Source organism: Amphibalanus amphitrite, unplaced genomic scaffold (assembly GCF_019059575.1).
Source record: "Amphibalanus amphitrite isolate SeventyFive unplaced genomic scaffold, NRLGWU_Aamphi_draft 000314F_arrow, whole genome shotgun sequence".
Lineage (NCBI taxonomy): Eukaryota > Metazoa > Arthropoda > Thecostraca > Balanomorpha > Balanidae > Amphibalanus > Amphibalanus amphitrite.
Window position 1 is genome coordinate 209598 of NW_024881809.1, and position 17162 is coordinate 226759.

At 48.5% G+C, this 17162-nt stretch overlaps 1 protein-coding gene across 1 annotated transcript; it reads right to left on the reverse strand.

Moving 5' to 3' along the window:
- Positions 1 to 887: 887 nt before the first annotated feature.
- LOC122388242 lies at positions 888 to 5823 on the reverse strand. Its single transcript, XM_043379129.1, has 8 exons — positions 5616 to 5823; positions 5244 to 5392; positions 4911 to 5046; positions 4574 to 4768; positions 4184 to 4315; positions 3869 to 3991; positions 3590 to 3665; positions 888 to 1599 (listed from the first exon to the last, which is right to left on the reverse strand). The coding sequence occupies exons 2-8, from the start codon at positions 5336 to 5338 to the stop codon at positions 1301 to 1303; spliced, it is 1056 nt and encodes a 351-aa protein (XP_043235064.1). The 5' UTR covers positions 5339 to 5392; positions 5616 to 5823; the 3' UTR covers positions 888 to 1300.
- Between the last annotated feature and the right edge of the window lie 11339 nt (positions 5824 to 17162).

Here is a 17162-nt window from a genome sequence, read left to right on the forward strand (position 1 = left end):
TTCAATGTAAATGGAAAATATCACATAATATGCCACAGATGCTTTGTGTCAAAAGTCTCCGGCTATTGCTGAAAAAAAAATCCCATAAACATGTCAGTTTCGATGGGTACACCTTTTGGAAGCCTGGCCGTGGACCTTTGGTCAAAACTCAAATCGATAACGTAATTTCGAGAGTGCATGATAGATTCTACTTTTTTGGAAATTTTACCCCACACAACCATATAACCGAGTGTTCCCGCTGCCTAGCAAGTTATAATAATTTGTAACACTCGCTTTTTTCAGCAAGTTACGGAAGCAGACAAATTTGTGCACTGGCAGAGCTAACTGTCACCAGCAATAGAATCCCCCGATACCGCTCGACCGCGCGGCCGGCACCCAGCCCAGGGACGGGGTCGGGGTCGGGATCTCTGGCCGCCGCCCGATCACGTGACCGACCCTGCCCCGGGGCGAGGTCAGCTGACACAGGGCGGCCCGGTGGACCCTCACACTGGCAGCTCAGAGCCTTTCGGGACGCACGGCCGGCTGCCTGCCTTTGTTAGCGCGCAGGTCTCTGTCAGTCCGTCAGTTCATGCCGACTATCTTTTACTGTATTTTATCTTGGGTTTCACATTTATTCCTATATTATTTACTTTTCTTCTTGCGACTTTTCAGCGTTGCAGTTTCCTCTTGGCATCGACCGGTTTTATTCAACGGTTATACCTACCACTTGTTCCCTTGAGAACAGTTGCACCAGCGTCAATTTACGCAAATGACAACAAAATAATAATAAATAAATAAAAGCATGCTAGTTGGTCGTTTCTCTCCGTCCGCTTCTCTCTCGTTGTCAGGTATGGCATTTTTCGTCCCCAGTCCCTGTTTACTTCCCGAACAAAAAAAAAAACTCAAAGTTCAAGGGACTACGGGTAGGTATATTGCACAGTGCATGCCCATTGCACGTACCTATATTATACGTACCACATCTCATCACGAAAGCAATACAAAATTGCACACGTCTGCAAACACAATGACAGATTACTAGCATCCCAAACATGGCAAATAATGACAGCAACAGTGTCAAAACCGAAAGATGCAAAATTTCGCCATATTACCTGATGAGCACAATGAATGGCAACGAGAATAAAAATTTGCATTAGTATTAAAACAGCAACACAGCATATCACACTTGCTTCACAAACAGTTCGACACAATATAACGCTACTACACTCAAAATATGTACAGATTATTTACAACAGAACGTCAGGGTCAGAGACAGAGACCATGACCCTGCCAACGAGAGCACCTTCGTCAGGGCCGGGCGACCTCAGACGGAGCCGGCGCCCTCTTCCCCCGCCCCCTCCGGCACATCCCCTCTCCCGAGGAAGGGCCAGTCTCCGAGCCAGGCGGTGGGCGGCCTGTCCTCCCCAGCCTCCCGACCGGTGTGGGGCTCCTGAGGGACCGAGCCGTCCACCAGACGAGGCTCCCGGCCGACGGCCGAGGGGGGCTTGCTGGTCAGGCGCAGGTGCGGCAGGGGCTGGTAGCGTCCGTGGTGGAAGTGGGAGAAGTAGCGTCCCAGCTCCAGGTGGCGGACGGGACGGGGACGCTCCGCCAGCACTAGGTCCTCTGAAGCAGAGAACAGAGAGGGATAGTTAGGGAGGTGTACCGAAGAATTTGGTTGGGCGTGATGACACACAAACACTGCTGATACACTGTAAAAAATCTTACAAGCCCCTTGTAGGAAAACCGCTGGCGCAAAAATGAGCATGCAGCGACGTGTAAAAATCGCCTCATATTTAGCTAGTAAGAGGGTACAAGCTTGTTTCGTTAGTAAATGACAAGCCCACGCCTCATAAACCGAGCATCCCCGTGTCAGCCCCTCGTTTCGTTATTCGGTACCTCGTTTGAAAACGAGGGCAAAACCAGCAGATCGGTACGCCGATTATGGCTCCTTAGCAGGACTCGCCTGGTAACCCAACCAGCTAGCGCCTGCTATTGCTGCCCAGTAGTAATACTAGCTCAATTGCGTCACCCCCCCCCCCCCCCTCCTTCTCCCCAGCCGCCCCTCCGACTGGTGGACGACCCGGCCAACGACAGCCACGCCACGTTACAAAAAAAAAAATACACAAAAATAACGTTTATTAATTATTAGCATACGATACAAAATATCTAAATATATACATATTACAATATCATAGCGGAGTGGTGCAAAAGCTGATTCGAGTCACCACCAATAACATTCACAAAATAATACGGTTGCATGAGACGAGACACGATCGGGCACTTCCACGGGCTCTGACGCAACGGCACTGACAACAGGCGAGTGAGCAAGTTGATCCTGCCATGTCAGGTACATTGTGCACTGTGCAGTCCATCAAATATTTGCCATACTTTGCAGATTCAAGCAAGTTTTTTTTTTCTGGGCGAGGCTTACCAACAGAAATATCGCTGGCTTCCGGTATACCTTCATGCCTCAGTCTTCCACAACTTAAAGCAACTCTGCAAACAGAAAAGAAAATTAACTGCTGATTTTAAAATATCAGTGAGGATGGCTTTATTATCTACAACAACTGACTTTTGTATAAGATAAATCAATGTGAGGCAATATGAGTAGCTTACACATTTGGAAAAAAAAGGCTAGACAGCAACTGAAAGAAAGTCCGTCTTCCAACAGTCGGAATTCAAACGAAACAGTGGCCCACAACGGTCAAGGGGTGAATTCTATGACGCAACATGTGTTCAGAATATTACAAAATGAATAAAGTGTCCCCCATTGCTACGTAAATATCATACAATATAACGTACCTTCGGAATATCCCCGCCCGAGAACTTCACAACGCACCGTGCCACAACACAACCGCACCAACCGCCGGCAGCCGCAGAACTGAACAATGGCGGCCGGAAATGACGGCCCCGCGCCGGAAGTTAAGGACGCGTTTTAGAAGCAGTCTCAGACTCGTCGCTGCTCACCGTAGCAGGGATTTATGAGGCACTACCGAATCAAAGTCGTTTCGCCTCATTCGGCAACACGGAAACCCTACCAGGACTAGTCCGATGATGAGTTTCCGACTAGGTGGCGTGTGCGCAGGATTATATTTAAAGCACGTGCAGGGCGGTGCCTCATTAGCCGACATAATAATTATATGACACGATAATGAAACACGCATGTAACTAGCATGCAACAAGCTTCTGGCGGATTTAATTATGAGACTATGCGTAGTTTTCCGACACAGCGCGAAATCTGTTGATAAGCAGGAAGGGGTGTTAGGGAAGCATTTAAGTTATTAGGTTACCGTTTGTAACCAATTGTTTCACGAGGCCACTCTTTAACTAACAACGCTCAGGCTGATAATGTCCCTATATATAACAGCAAGGTACAATGGACTACCGTGTAACCCACTCCTTGTCATAGAATTGGCTCGTGACATTTTTTTACAGTGTATATCACAGCTTTTTTTTTTGCAGGCTAGTTCCTTTGCTTGTTCAAATATGGCCACGACGTTATGCTATTTCAGATATTTTTTCTATCGCCAGGGAGAAAAAGGGAAGTGGCGCAGCATTTTCTGCCACGCTTTGCTGTAAATTACTGCAGCGCAGTCTGCAGCGATGTCCTTACCCTCCCTGACGCGGAGAGCGCAGTGTTCGCCGTCCAGGAGTAGGTCATACCACGCGGTGGGCTCGTTGTCCGTCACCTGACGGTGAGACAACGGCAGGGTCAGCATTCAGCAACGTTTGGGCTGATGTGTTCAGTTATCAGGCACAGAAGCAAAATCTGTTTAGTTTGGTGAAGTAGCCAACAGCATTATTGAATGTTGTAAGGAGACAACATTACCAATTAAAAAAGCCTATCTAAGGGCCATGCATGAAAGGTAGCGGACTACTCGCCAAAGCTGACCTTGGAAGAGAGCACGGCGTAGATGACGCCCATCACCCCGCTGTCGGCCACGAAGTTGACGACGTCGCCGATTTCCAGCAATGGCTCGTGGTAGCCGTAGGATTCGATGCCCACGAGAGCTGCCTGTGAAATGAAAAAAAAAATCTTTAAAGCCGGCATTTCAAACAAAAACGATAAACCGAAAAGGCCGTACCACCGTTGCCCAATGTCCCACCTTGAGCTACGTTTCGGCATCAAATTTTGTAGTTTTTCAAGAGCGTAAACCGACACGACGGCAATGAATCTCCGGCACCGGCTCGTTTTAACTGAACTCACCGTACGTCTCAGGTAGGCCTCGTTGGTGTTGAGCCACCGGTGAACCTCGGTACTGCGGCTCACCAGGGACGCCATAAACTGCCGGATACCCGCCGCCTCGTCCTCCGACACATCAGCGGCGTCCAGGTACTCCTGCAGAAGGAGAAAATAACCTCAGAACTGCTGATTGATGATTATGATGATGGTTTGGGGTTTTAGGGCGCCCAGACTGCGGTAATCATCGACGTCCAATACGCCTGTTTGAAGTGACCATATTTACAAATTTCATAAGAAAAGTATGATATATGTACCTTTGTGCTTGTTATCACTTCGGTTAGGAGATGTGCAACATCATTTGAACACAAAGGACCCGTGACAACTGTTGCTGGCACCCCGTTCAGGTTGGCTGACCTGACAGAGGCGGCGGGTGTAGGCCGGTCTCGCGGCCTGCAGCTGGCCGCAGACGCTGCGCAGCTGCAGCCGTCCCGGATGGCAGCCGTCCATGGTCCGGTAGAGCAGCAGCTGGTTGGCCTGGTGGTCGGCCTCAGTTTCTGCGCGGACGCTCCGCTTCCATTGGTAGCCGCCGGCAGAGAGGTAGTGCAGAAGCTGAGGACAGAACCAGGGGCGCGGTTAGCAGCAGCGGGACGCTGTTGAAAAGCTATAAGCTATGTGATGATTCTTACAATGACAACTTCAGTTTGATTTAGGCTTTATGCTTCACGTGATCGGCGCTAAGGGCACTACTCACCATGCCGGGCGTCATGGGCTCGAGGAGGATCCTGTGGAAGGCCTCCCCGCAGACCTCCTGGACCTCCTCCACGGCGGTCTCCAGGTCCAGTTGGACGCCGCCGCGGGCCACGTCGATGAAGATGACGTCTTCCTCGCTGGAGAAGCACGGAACAGTTGACGTCGACGGAACACGGCATAATACACTAATGATGCGAATAACTTAGATCTAATTTTACAATATACGAGTATGCACTTCGACAGCAAACAAGTTCATCAAGCAGACATGAATCTAGAGGCAAGAATACAATTAGCGATGCTAGATGCATCAGGTTTGCTGTTAGTCAGTACTCACACTGGCTGCCAGCGGACCAGCCACGGGTCCATCATCCTGAGGTGCTGGATCAGCACCCCGAGACGGCCGGCGACGGCGGCATACAGCGCCGTCATGACGCCTTGCAGGCCGCTGCCCCACGTGACGATGTCACGGTGCGCCACGCGCAGCTGTTGAGAGAAAGTACAGTTAACCGATCAGCTCAGGGTGAAGTTCAACAGACGATGAAGACGAAGATAGCACATGTGCAATGCTTTCGTGGGCCGCAACGACAAGTAATGTCGGCAGCATTTTTTTCAACATTTTGTAGTTGTAGATTTGTACTCTTAGCACATCGGCACCTATCATCAGGCTTATCATTCAAGCTTCAACGGATTATTTTAGGTTACTTACGGTCGCGTGCAGCTCCCGATCTTCCGGCCTGTCCTGGTCCTCCGGTCCGTCCTGCTTCAGGAGCCGGAGCCGATCGTACAGCGTGTAGTTCACGCAGTCGAACAGCTGCTGGGACAGCAGGTCGGACCACAGGGTGTCCACCAGGGGCTCTGAGCGGGTTTCGGTCCAGGCAGCTGCTGGGTGGTCCGGGTAGCACTGCTTCAGCTCCTGCAGAGCAATCTCCGCCACCCGAGTCGCGTACCTGGACAATCAACAGAGAGTCAGTTAGGAATGCAGGAGGATTGCTGGCGAAGTCAGAATCTGGTGGACTTTATTACTCTTTGGTTTCGAGGCAGTCACATCTTTTACAAAAAAGTAACAAGTTGTAATTTCCGGCTATCCACACGTAAAAAATGTTTATCGCTTGAGTTTATTCCCGAAAGCGATTGATGAATAAGGTACCTTAGTCACCACTGTTGCCGACAAACTGCACTAGGTAGTTGGTGTTGCGGCTCATTTCGGATCTGATCGTAGCTGCCGGGCCGGGCCGACTCGTGATCCCGGCCGGCGCCGCTCCACGCCGCCGCCGCCCCCATCCCCCTGCCACGCCGCCGGCAGATGGGCCGTCCGCATGGCAGTGATCGGGTGACGGGACGCTCCCCTCTCCCTACGACCGTGTTCTACAGCTGCAGTTGTATGAAAGGATGCGCTGTTACCGGAGGGACTGACCCGGGGGGAGGGGGTGGGCTGGCGTGGCGTCGCACGTGGATCTGTGTCCCCGGCGGACCGGAGCCGTTATGCCGACATGTGCCGACCGCGTGGTAGGGTTACCAGGACGCTGTGTAGTGTGTAGCTTCTTTGTTGTTTCATTACTTTCGTCGCCATCTGTGTCCTCCCGACCCAGTACATAAACGGGGCGGGAGCAGCCCTCGCTCTCACTTCTTTACTTTTCGGCGCCGAGAGAGCACTGCCTCGCTCTCTCTGGCCAACTCTTCTTGTCAGTGATACTGTGTTGTCATCGCCTATTCGCCATCTGCAATACTCACCAGTTCGGAAGAATCTTGTGTTTGTGAATGGTGAAGAGTGGAGTGCAGCGGCGGATAAGAGCACGGGGAGAGTGGCACACAGTCAGTTCGCACAGTCTTCTATTTCACGGTGACCGGGTCTACTTATCATTCCTATCTGATTCCTTATTTTCCTAATACCTCTTGCTCTCTGAAAAGAGGGTTCCTTTGTCTCTCTGTAAAGAGGGCTCTTTATTTAGGTCTTAACATGCTCTCTGTAAAGAGGGTTCCTTTGTCTCTCTGAAAAGAGGGCTCTGCATACCCTTTTAGGTCTTAACCCTCGCCCGCACATGCCATTTTCCCATCCTAGAACGCACATGGGGGGGGGGGTGGTTGCCACCCCCCCCGCGCCATTTCGTTCCTGTTGGAGATAGAGCTTAGCAGTAAAGACCAAAAAGATTCTTTGGGAAGAGACGAATCCAATGATACCCAGTTTTACCTTCTCAGGTCAGTCATTGACCTTCCAGGTCAGGTCAAACTAAAAAATGTTGCTGTTTTGGGTCACCGTTGGATATCAAGTGTGCTGCTTATCAAATACCGATGACGATGCTGTTTTCTGGTGCCAAGCCAGCTAGAACCTCTTTGTCACACTACCCGACCAGAATTTTGCTGCTGAGGTCATTTCAGGTCAAGTTAGGTCAAGGTCAATTATATGTGTTTGTATGTCTGTGTGTGTCTGTGTGTATACTGATGTGTGCACCGATTGTTTTTGGGTCCATATTACATGAAATAATGATCTGAGAAGCTTTTACCAAAAATGCAGTCAAAAAACTTCAAAAAAAGTAAATTCAGCCTGCCTAAAACGCAATTATCTTAGGTGACCTAGGTTGACCTTGACCCTGACCTTGACCCCTGTACATCGTCAAACAACATGTTCCATGATAGGTAGGAGGTAAGACTGGCAAAAAAGGCCGAAATCAGGGTGTCTAAAGCTCATAAGGCCCATGGCAAACGCAAGATGTTGAGAATTGGCCATTTGGGTCATGACATGACCTGAAAAACAAGATCATATCTCCGAAACCAAAAATCACAGAAACTTGAAATTTTCAGTGGACATCAAGAAAGGATAGAGGAGCAGCTATACGAAAAATCAGCCTTCTAGCTCTAAAAATGTTGAGTGCAGAGCAGAAAGACTACCTGGGGGGGGGGGGGGGTGGCAACCACCCCCCCCATGTGCGGGCGAGGGTTAACATGCTCTCTGTAAAGAGGGTTCCTTTGTCTCTCTGAAAAGAGGGCTCTGCATACCTTTTTAGGTCTTAACATGCTCTCTGTAAAGAGGGTTCCTTTGTCGCTCTGAGAAGAGTGCTCTTAAACCTTGATCCAAAATTATATCCATTCATATAGCATCCACTTCTTATATTATAAATTCCCAATTTCGCCTCATTACCATATCAACCTATATCCTGTCAGGCCCCGGTCGCCACACCAAATGATGCGAGACGTCAACACACACACAGTTATACAGTCCACTGAGTCAAGTTGAAGAACGTCTGCAACAACCACATTCGCTGAACAGACTACCTTACCTTTGGACGTCGGAGGCCGGCCGCGGCCCCACCTCTGGGAACCGCCACATGGCCAGCAGGCGGTAGGCCTCGCCGACCTCCTGCTGCTCGGGAGGCAGCTCCATGAACATCCGCATCAGCGGCACCAGCACGGAGTCACGCTGCACCTCCCGGTAGAACATGGTGGCGTAGTAGCCACGCGAGAGTCCGTTTCTGGCAAGGACAAGTCACATTGTCACCCTAGAGTTGTGAAATTATTTGATTCCACTTCCTGGAGATGTCATGTTGAGCATCACATTGAGTTAATATCTCGACAATTTTTTGTAATATTTGGTATAACATAGCAAGTTTTGAGAACAAATAATCAGAAAGTAATGGAAAGTTACTCTCACAGAACAAGTACACAGAGTACACTCAGCTATCAGCCAAATGATGTCCTTTGAACTAAAAAAGAGTAAAAAGACCCCTTAGTCACCTCACCTCCGTGTAGGCCGCGGATGGAATATCTCATCCAGGAGGGCGTCCCTCATGACGAGGGAACCATGTGCCGCGGTGATCCCGCGGAACTCCTCCATGGCCTGGTCGGGCAGTCCGGGCACGGGGTGGAACTGGCCGGCCACGCGATCCAGGAACACCCTCAGGTGCTGCCCAGCCCCAAGCCGACACTGGGTGAGGGTGCGGCAGTTGATGCCGCAGAGCAGCACCTTGACCACGGGACAGCAGGACGGCTGTATCAGGCGAGGAAACGTGCCGGAAAGGGATCAATTTCGTTAGAAATTACACAATAATTTCAACTAAAACGGTTTACGGTAACGAGATGATTTATATTACCACTTACCTCGATTGCTATCATACTTTATAGGGTTTGATTACCTATTGGTTATCGCATTTTAATCTCTCACTCGATAACGTTATAAGAGCGCTCTTCAGTCTTCACCAGAGCCAATATATCACTCTGCTGTTCTTCGTATTTCATGCTGCTGCTGAAGCCAGCTCAATGCGATTTTTAGTTTGTATGACCACTTGAGCCGAAACTTAAACTTACCGCCTCTTAAACATCGCCCTCCATATCTTGTTGGAAGACGCCATGATGTCCCTAAATCTCCGGCACGACGAAGCGATGTCAGGAACATCTTCTATGTCCAGAAGACAAAATATGTCTTCCAGGATCTCCGTAGGGATCTGCCTGACCGGCATGCACTCCATCTCGCGATGTCAGTGGGCGCAATCCGCTCAAACTAACCGTAAGAAGTCTTGCGCCGTACTGAACTGCCCGCGCTTTGATTGGCGCCATCAGCCCTCATTTCAGTGACTGCGGTGCCATCTATAGGCCCGGTTATGGAGATCTGATCGCCCGGGACAGCCAATCACGCCCCAGCAGGGTTGAGGCCGCCAATAATGAACCTAGGCGAACGCTAAGCTCCGCCTCCTTGTCATCGAAGAGATTTGACGTCATTATACCCTGTTTGCTATCGATGTTACCGTGTCGAAGAAAGTTAGCCCGTTCATATTTTATCAATAAGACAGATTGACTGGATATATATGAAAACATTCTCCTTGTACCTAAAATATGTGACAATAAAGAATGAATAATGAGATGTAAATACCACTTTTCTGAATCTGCATTCTGTAAATGTTTAATGTAATATTGCAAGTCAGAAAAAAGAAGAGATCCAAAGAGACACATCGTTTTATCAGACTCCTAAAGCTGACTTTGCTTCTTTTTAACGTTTTCTTTTCATTGATTTTTTCTTTCAACAAATGACATTATCACCAAGAAGCCGGGCACAATTATGGATTCGTATGAATATGTGTGTCATTAAGTTGCACAGCTTGTTTGCCGATGTTTCTCTCCGCACTTCTTTCAGATGCCGCTCGAGCCGGCTCAGAGTCAGGCTGGTAGTCAGGTAGGTCCCGCTCATTGAGACTTTCCTTCGCGAAAAGTGTTTTTCATGCCATTTTTGACTGCGTTTTGAGATGTCCCTCGGCGCTTCAACTTGCAGAAAAGTACCCGCGACATTGAATGGCCTAGTTTTTTTTTCGTGCGTCGCCCATTGCCCGGGGACTCGACAGCTGCCATGAATTATCCTCAGAGGATTTCTGACTCGTATTTAGCCTTGTTGACCACCTTGTGCATGGATGCAGCGTGGAACCGAGTAAGACCTTATGCCGCGTTATTTCGCCCCCATATCATGATATCGAGAGGCTGTTTGGCGGTTCCAATGCGTGGCACTTGATATGACATGAATTTAGACCAACTCCGGCAGTTAAGTTGGTGTTGCCTCTGAACTGATTTAAAGACAGACTCTTAAAACCCAGATAAAATGCTTATTTTCATCGAAGCTCCTTTTTGTCCTTTTGTAAAACGCCTAACTTATATATTCTTCCGCTTAACCCTCCCCGCACATGCCATTTTCCCATCCTAGAACGCACATGGGGGGGGGGGTGGTTGCCACCCCCACCCCCCGCGACATTTCGTTCCTGTTGGAGATAGAGCTTAGCGGTAAAGACCAAAAAGATTCTTTGGGAAGAGACGAATCCAATGATACACAGTTTTACCTTCTCAGGTCAGTCATTGACCTTCCAGGTCAGGTCAAACTAAAAAATGTTGCTGTTTTGGGTCACCGTTGGATATCAAGTGCGCTGCTTATCAAATACCGATGACGATGCTGTTTTCTGGTGCCAAGCCAGCTAGAACCTCTTTGTCACACTATCCGACCAGAATTTTGCTGCTGAGGTCATTTCAGGTCAAGTTAGGTCAAGGTCAATTATATGTGTTTGTATGTCTGTGTGTGTCTGTGTGTATACTGATGTGTGCACCGATTGTTTTTGGGTCCATATCACATGAAATCATGATCTGAGAAGCTTTTACCAAAAATGCAGTCAAAAAACTTCACAAAAAGTAAATTCAGCTTGCCTAGAACGCAATTATCTTAGATGACCTAAGTTGACCTTGACCCTGACCTTGACCCCTGTACATCGTCGAACAACATGTTCCATGATAGGTGGGAGGTAAGACTGGCAAAAAAGGCCGAAATCAAGGTGTCAAAAGCTCACAAGGCCCATGGCAAACGCAAGATGTTGAGAATTGGCCATTTGGGTCATGACATGACCTGAAAAACAAGGTCATATCTCCAAAACCGAAAATCACAGAAACTTGAAATTTTCAGTGGACATCAAGAAAAGATAGACAAGCAGCTATACGAAAAATCAGCCTTCTAGCTCTAAAAATGTTGAGTGCAGAGCAGAAAGACTGCCTGGGGGGGGTGGCACCCCCCCCCCCATGTGCGAGCGAGGGTTAATTTTGACTGTTATGTCTATTATAGGCGAATTTATTTTCATGCGTCACGGTGCATACGTTACGCAATCATTTGGTAATCTTTTTTCTTCAAATTCAGTGACAGTAGCTGATCAAGGTTTTCATTAAAACAAAAATATCGTCACCATCAAAACAGAGAAATTCGGTTAACTTAAAACTGTTATGCAACATTCCTCTGAGTAGCATCCACGTTCAGTTTTATAATAGCGCGTTGGCGTATATTATACGCATATTTGTATGTAGTATGTACATTTTCAAGTCAGTCTTCAATCAGTCGTGGCTATTTTTGCCCCAAGACATAGGGTAATGGGTAAAACCATGCAGGTTGCAGTTACTCAATCATCGACACCATCACGATAAAGTAATGAAAACAATTACACACGCTCTGGCGAGAATAGGTACCTACTCTTTGGCCGCGTGACATATTCAGTGACCAGCATGTCTGCGATTGACGCGTCTCGCAAGGGACCGCCGCGCTGTGGTTCTCCAAACAATAGCGGAGGGAGACTTACAAATCATTGACCGGACAAGCGTGTGTAGCCAGCCTCTGCCGTCGCTCGCGGTATGTATTTACTATGCCGAACTAGTGAATAGGGTCAGGTAACAACCCAGCTATGATTGCTGCGGTCACATAAATGCAACTTATCTGCATCATTATCACCATATCATTATGTCTTTATAACCCGCGCCCCGTAGGGCTACCGGCGGACCCTACCACCCGTAGGGGGGGGGGGGGCGTTTCGGCCCCCCCTAAGATCTCGGAAAGTTACCGGCCGATTTTCAAAATTCAAACGGCGTTCGATAGCCCCACCCGGGAACTACCTTGTGACCAAATTTCATTGACCTAGGTCAAACCGATGACGTCAGAGGTCAGGTCAAAGGTCAGATTTTCACCGTTCACAGGCAATTCAAGAAATGTGCTGTGAAAGCGAGCAAATTGGTAATTTATTGAAAACCATCGATGGTACATTGTTCGTCAAACACATACTTTGCTATCTAAGGTCACTGATACCAGGTCAGGTCACAGCGATGAGCGAGGTCAGGTCACCGGGGGTCACAATATGAATGTGTCGTGTGATACATGTTTTATGGTCCATTTGACATGACAAATGCGACTATGTGGGTTAGGCAGCCTTTGGGGCCAGCCTAGGTCACGTTTTTGTGAAGGTCAGGTCAAGGTCAGGTCAAATTAGGTCAAATTTCAAAGTTGATATTTTTGCATAAAATGGGTATCGATTCGATGCAGCTCGTCACGGGGAGTCTAATGGTGGTCTTTGTTTTGCTCTACAAGTTCTAAAATTGCCAAAAATTGAGTTTGAAAATTTGACGTCATCATTTTTGAACAGTTTTTTCGCTATAACTTGGCCAAAAAACGAGGTATCGATCTGAAATTTGGTATGTAGATAGAAGACGGTAGGCACTATCACATATATTCCGGTTTTTTCGAAACTCAAAAAACTGTTTGGATTTTTTGGCGAATATATCCAAAAAATGCTTTTTTGATTTTTGGGGGTCAAAACTTCAAAATTTTAAAAATTCGAGATAGCAGTTTTGTAGCCCTGTCAATTCTACACCTTTTATACCTTGATCATTTTTCTGTATCTTCAAAGCTGTAGTCCTGACAGGTCTTCTCGCGAAGGTCTTTTTTTCGGTCGAAAATGACAGAACATGACGTCACTCTGACGTCATTTGTGGCCAACCTATCATAGCCTCTGGAAAAAAAGTTTGGTCACAATTTGTAAATTTGATGCCCAGAGGGGTCCTAAAAGTTTGGTGGCGATATCTCCAGCCGTTTAGGAGATATCGACCGAAAAGGACAGAGGGGGGGGCCGTTTCGCCCCCCCCCTACGGGGCGCGGGATAAGAGAAGCTTCCATCACTTCAAACTCATCTATCAATGCTTCATTTTCGTTCCCTAAACTCTGGCTGGTCATTTATTTGTCTTCGGTTGTACAGCAGGTAACATTCTCTGTACGAGTACCTACAACCGGAGGGCCTGGTGAATGGACTGTGGAGTGTGGGTGGCCACTGACCACATGGTGAAGGGTGTCTAATTACCGACCAGACTGGCGCCTGAAACTTCAATCAAACCGCTCACAATGTTGGCGACACACCGCCAGCGGGGTACAAAAAGAAATGTCAGTCTTGCTACCAGAACCAGCCACGCCCTTAAAGGATTTGGAAAAGGCTGACCCTGTGGTAATGAGGGTCAGGTACCCAAACCAGGCGACTAACCATTCCCATTATCCCAAGGCACGGAGTGCTGGCGATAGATAAACGCGGGTCTGCCAATCGCTCCTTCCGTATTTACTGACCATAACCGTGTTTGGTAATTGGCATTGCCATACCACCCACAGTCGTGGCGCCAGGCACGGGATTACCGCCGACCGACCGCTGGACATTATCAAAGAGGAGACGAGACCCCGGTGGAGACACGTCACTTGGCGTGGGGACGGTGGGATCGTGATCACTAATTTAGAGACGCTCAGCCGGGCAGAGCGGCGACGACCAGTAATCTGAGCGCTATTGAAAATCGCTGCTGGCAAAATGCAAGAGCTTATAAGATTTTTTTTTCATTACCTCTTGATTGCCTTGTAAGCTTATTAGCAGCAAGGACATTTTAATACACGAGTACCACTGCCCACTTTGCTGGCAAAAATTCATCATTCCGTATGTTTACTTTTTCCAGCTTAGTAGTTTATGATCCTTGTAAGGTACGGTTCATGTTGTATTTTAACCCGCGCCCGGCTGGGGGTCCTGGATTTCCACGCCCTGCTGGGGGGGGGGGGGGTGTTTGAACACCCCCCCCCCCCTTCTAACTCGGCTCCTGGGCCACGTAGCGATACGCGGAAGGCGGCGTTCGAAAGAGCGTCAAAAATAATGACGAAATCAGTTCGGTCAATTTTTTGGTCAGGTCAAAGGTCAGGTCACCAGAGGTCATTGAAGGCAAAATTTCGCCGATTTCCAGGTCGAATATCGAAAATTTCCAAGAAGCCAACGCATAACTCGGGAACCAATAGAGCTACAGCGCCGCGGAAAAGCGCATTCGATAGCCCTATTAACGCCCTTTCTGAATAATTCTCTCAGATTTGACCTAACGTCAACGGTGTTGCCTGCAGGGGGCAAAAACTGCAAAAATAGCCGATTTTTTCGGAAACGGTTTTTCTGCAATAACTTTTGACCCAAGCCTTGTACGAGCTTACTTTTACCGGCATCGTGTTCCTCTCGTCAAGACGCATCGAATGAACTATAACTTGACCTTAAAAGGTCAACTTGAAAATTTGACCTCAGGTCAAGGTCATGACCTGACCGGAAAGGGTCATGTTGCATATCAGTCGATCCGTATCGTCGAGCTGAACACATCTAAGGTGTTTTCATCGCTCTAGCATGCCTCTAGCAAAAGTTATTTGCGAAAAATTGTTAGATACCATTCGTGAACTAAGATGACCTCAGGGCATAAACAGGGGTCACGGACACCATTTTCATGTTCAGTGTGTCTAAACCACTTGTAATTCAGTGTTTGGGAGTGTTTATAATGTCTTTCGTCCGAAAGAGACGCATTTCAATTTTCTCCCATTGACTTATAATGGGGAGGTCGCAAAATTGACCTGACCTTAGGTCATCGATATCAAAATTCTGAGATATACATTTTGTACATGCTATTGCTCTTAGCAATCGCTGAAAGTTTCAAAGCGATCGGTCACTCGGTGTAGCTATGACAGACATTGAAACTTTTTATGAGGTGAGGTCACTTCAAGTGACCTGGTGACCTGACCTTGAATGACCTCGGTCTGAAATTTTCACAACATGTGTAGAATTGATGCATGATAAGGTGTACCCAAAACGGCGGCGCTCCGCGCCGCCGTTTTTGAGATATTCGCGAAAAACCACAAGGGGGGTGTTCAAACACCCCCCCCCAGCAGGGCGCGGGTTAACACGCGCAGTGGAAGGGGGGGGGGCGGATGTCGCCCACCCCTCCTGTTTTTCGCCAATAGCTCGCGCCGCAAACAAAATATTAATGTGGAATTTTGGCTACCTGCTCAGAATTGAATTGCGGATCTTCTCGTGCAAAAAATAAGAAAATCGGTTCACAACTGTTCTAGTAAGAGCGATGTGAAGTCAAACATCCTGCCGCCGCGGCGGCGCGGCGGCGCGGCGGCCGGCGCGGCGCTAGCCGTTACGCGCCGCCTGAATTGTAGACTGTGCCGGGGCGGGACGCTTCCGTTTTACATCGCGCTCCTTACCGCTGATTAGATTAGATTCGCGTCAAATTTGGTGAGAAGACTGGGAAATGTACAGGAAATCATATGGTCAAAGAATTTTGAAAATCGGCCGGTAACAACTTGAGTTATGAGTGTGTAAACACAAAATTGTGATTGCCGCGTTTCCCGCGTCGGCCGATCCCGCTTCAGCCGGCGACATCTTACCCTTAGCAGGCTTCTAACTGCCATATTTATTGTTGGATTAACTAGAAATTCACTTTACATACTCACAAATGTTCGGTTTTTCGTATAGTGAAAGAAAAAAGAAAATCGGTCGGTAACTTTTTGAGTTATCAGCGTGTAAACGCAAAAAAGTCGCTCATATGGCAGATTTGACCACATTTGACCTCATTTGACCTTGAAGATATTGACCTAGGGTCATGAAATTCACACACGACAGAGTTCCCTATGGCCCTCACCTACCCTCCAAATTTCGTTATTCTAGCTCCAGTGGGAGCTGAGATCTTAGGGGGGGGGGCGACATCCGCCCCCCCCCCCCCCTTCCACTGGGCGTAGTACTGGTAACCCTTCCACTGCGCGTGTTAATCGCAAGAAAATCAATCGTTTTCCTTTCATTCGTTTCATCGGAATAACAACGGAAAACAGGGATGCAGAAAAATATGTTTACTTCTAGCGAGGCATACAACACGTCATACCCCGTTACAATCACGCTGCACAGACAGCTACACACGTGGTCGCCACGTGGCTAACTGCGGGCCTGGGACCACGCTGCCGACCGTCTGATGACCGTCTGATGCCGGTGGTGGCATTAGCGCACACCCGGTGTCCAATTACTGAACCCGTCACAGAAAGGAAACCCCGCCACATCGAAACACTGGGGTCCGGAGCTGTGCGGAAGTCTCTCGGCACGTTTGGGTATGAGACGCCGTGTGTCGCCAAATTATCAGCGGTTTGATTGAGTTTTCTGCCGTCAGTTCCGCTGGTTGTCGTGCGACCACCCGTGGCGCCCCTCGGTACCCTTGTCTATTCTTATCTTATAAATCGTCCTATCTTATCCGACTCCTAATTTCCATTGCTGAAGATTAGTCAAAGCCAGAGTTCAAAGGTGCCCTCCCGCTGGAAGGGTGCCAGGATCGTTATCAGGGGGCAGCTGGACGTGGCCGGGCAGGAAACGGCTGTGCTGTGGTCATTCGATGGCCACGTGGTGAACATATACTTCAACCTATCTGTAACCATGCTATAAAGTCCTGCATAAGAGACACCGGAGTACATTCACCCATGTCTGGTGCTGGGTGTCGGATTATTTTTCTATTAACCCGCGCCCTGCTGGGGGTCCTGGATTTCCACGCCCTGCTGGGGGGGGGTGTTTGAACACCCCCCCCCTTGTAGCTCGGCTCCTGGGCCACGTAGCGATACGCGGAAGGCGGCGTTCGAAAGAGCGTCAAAAATAATGACGAA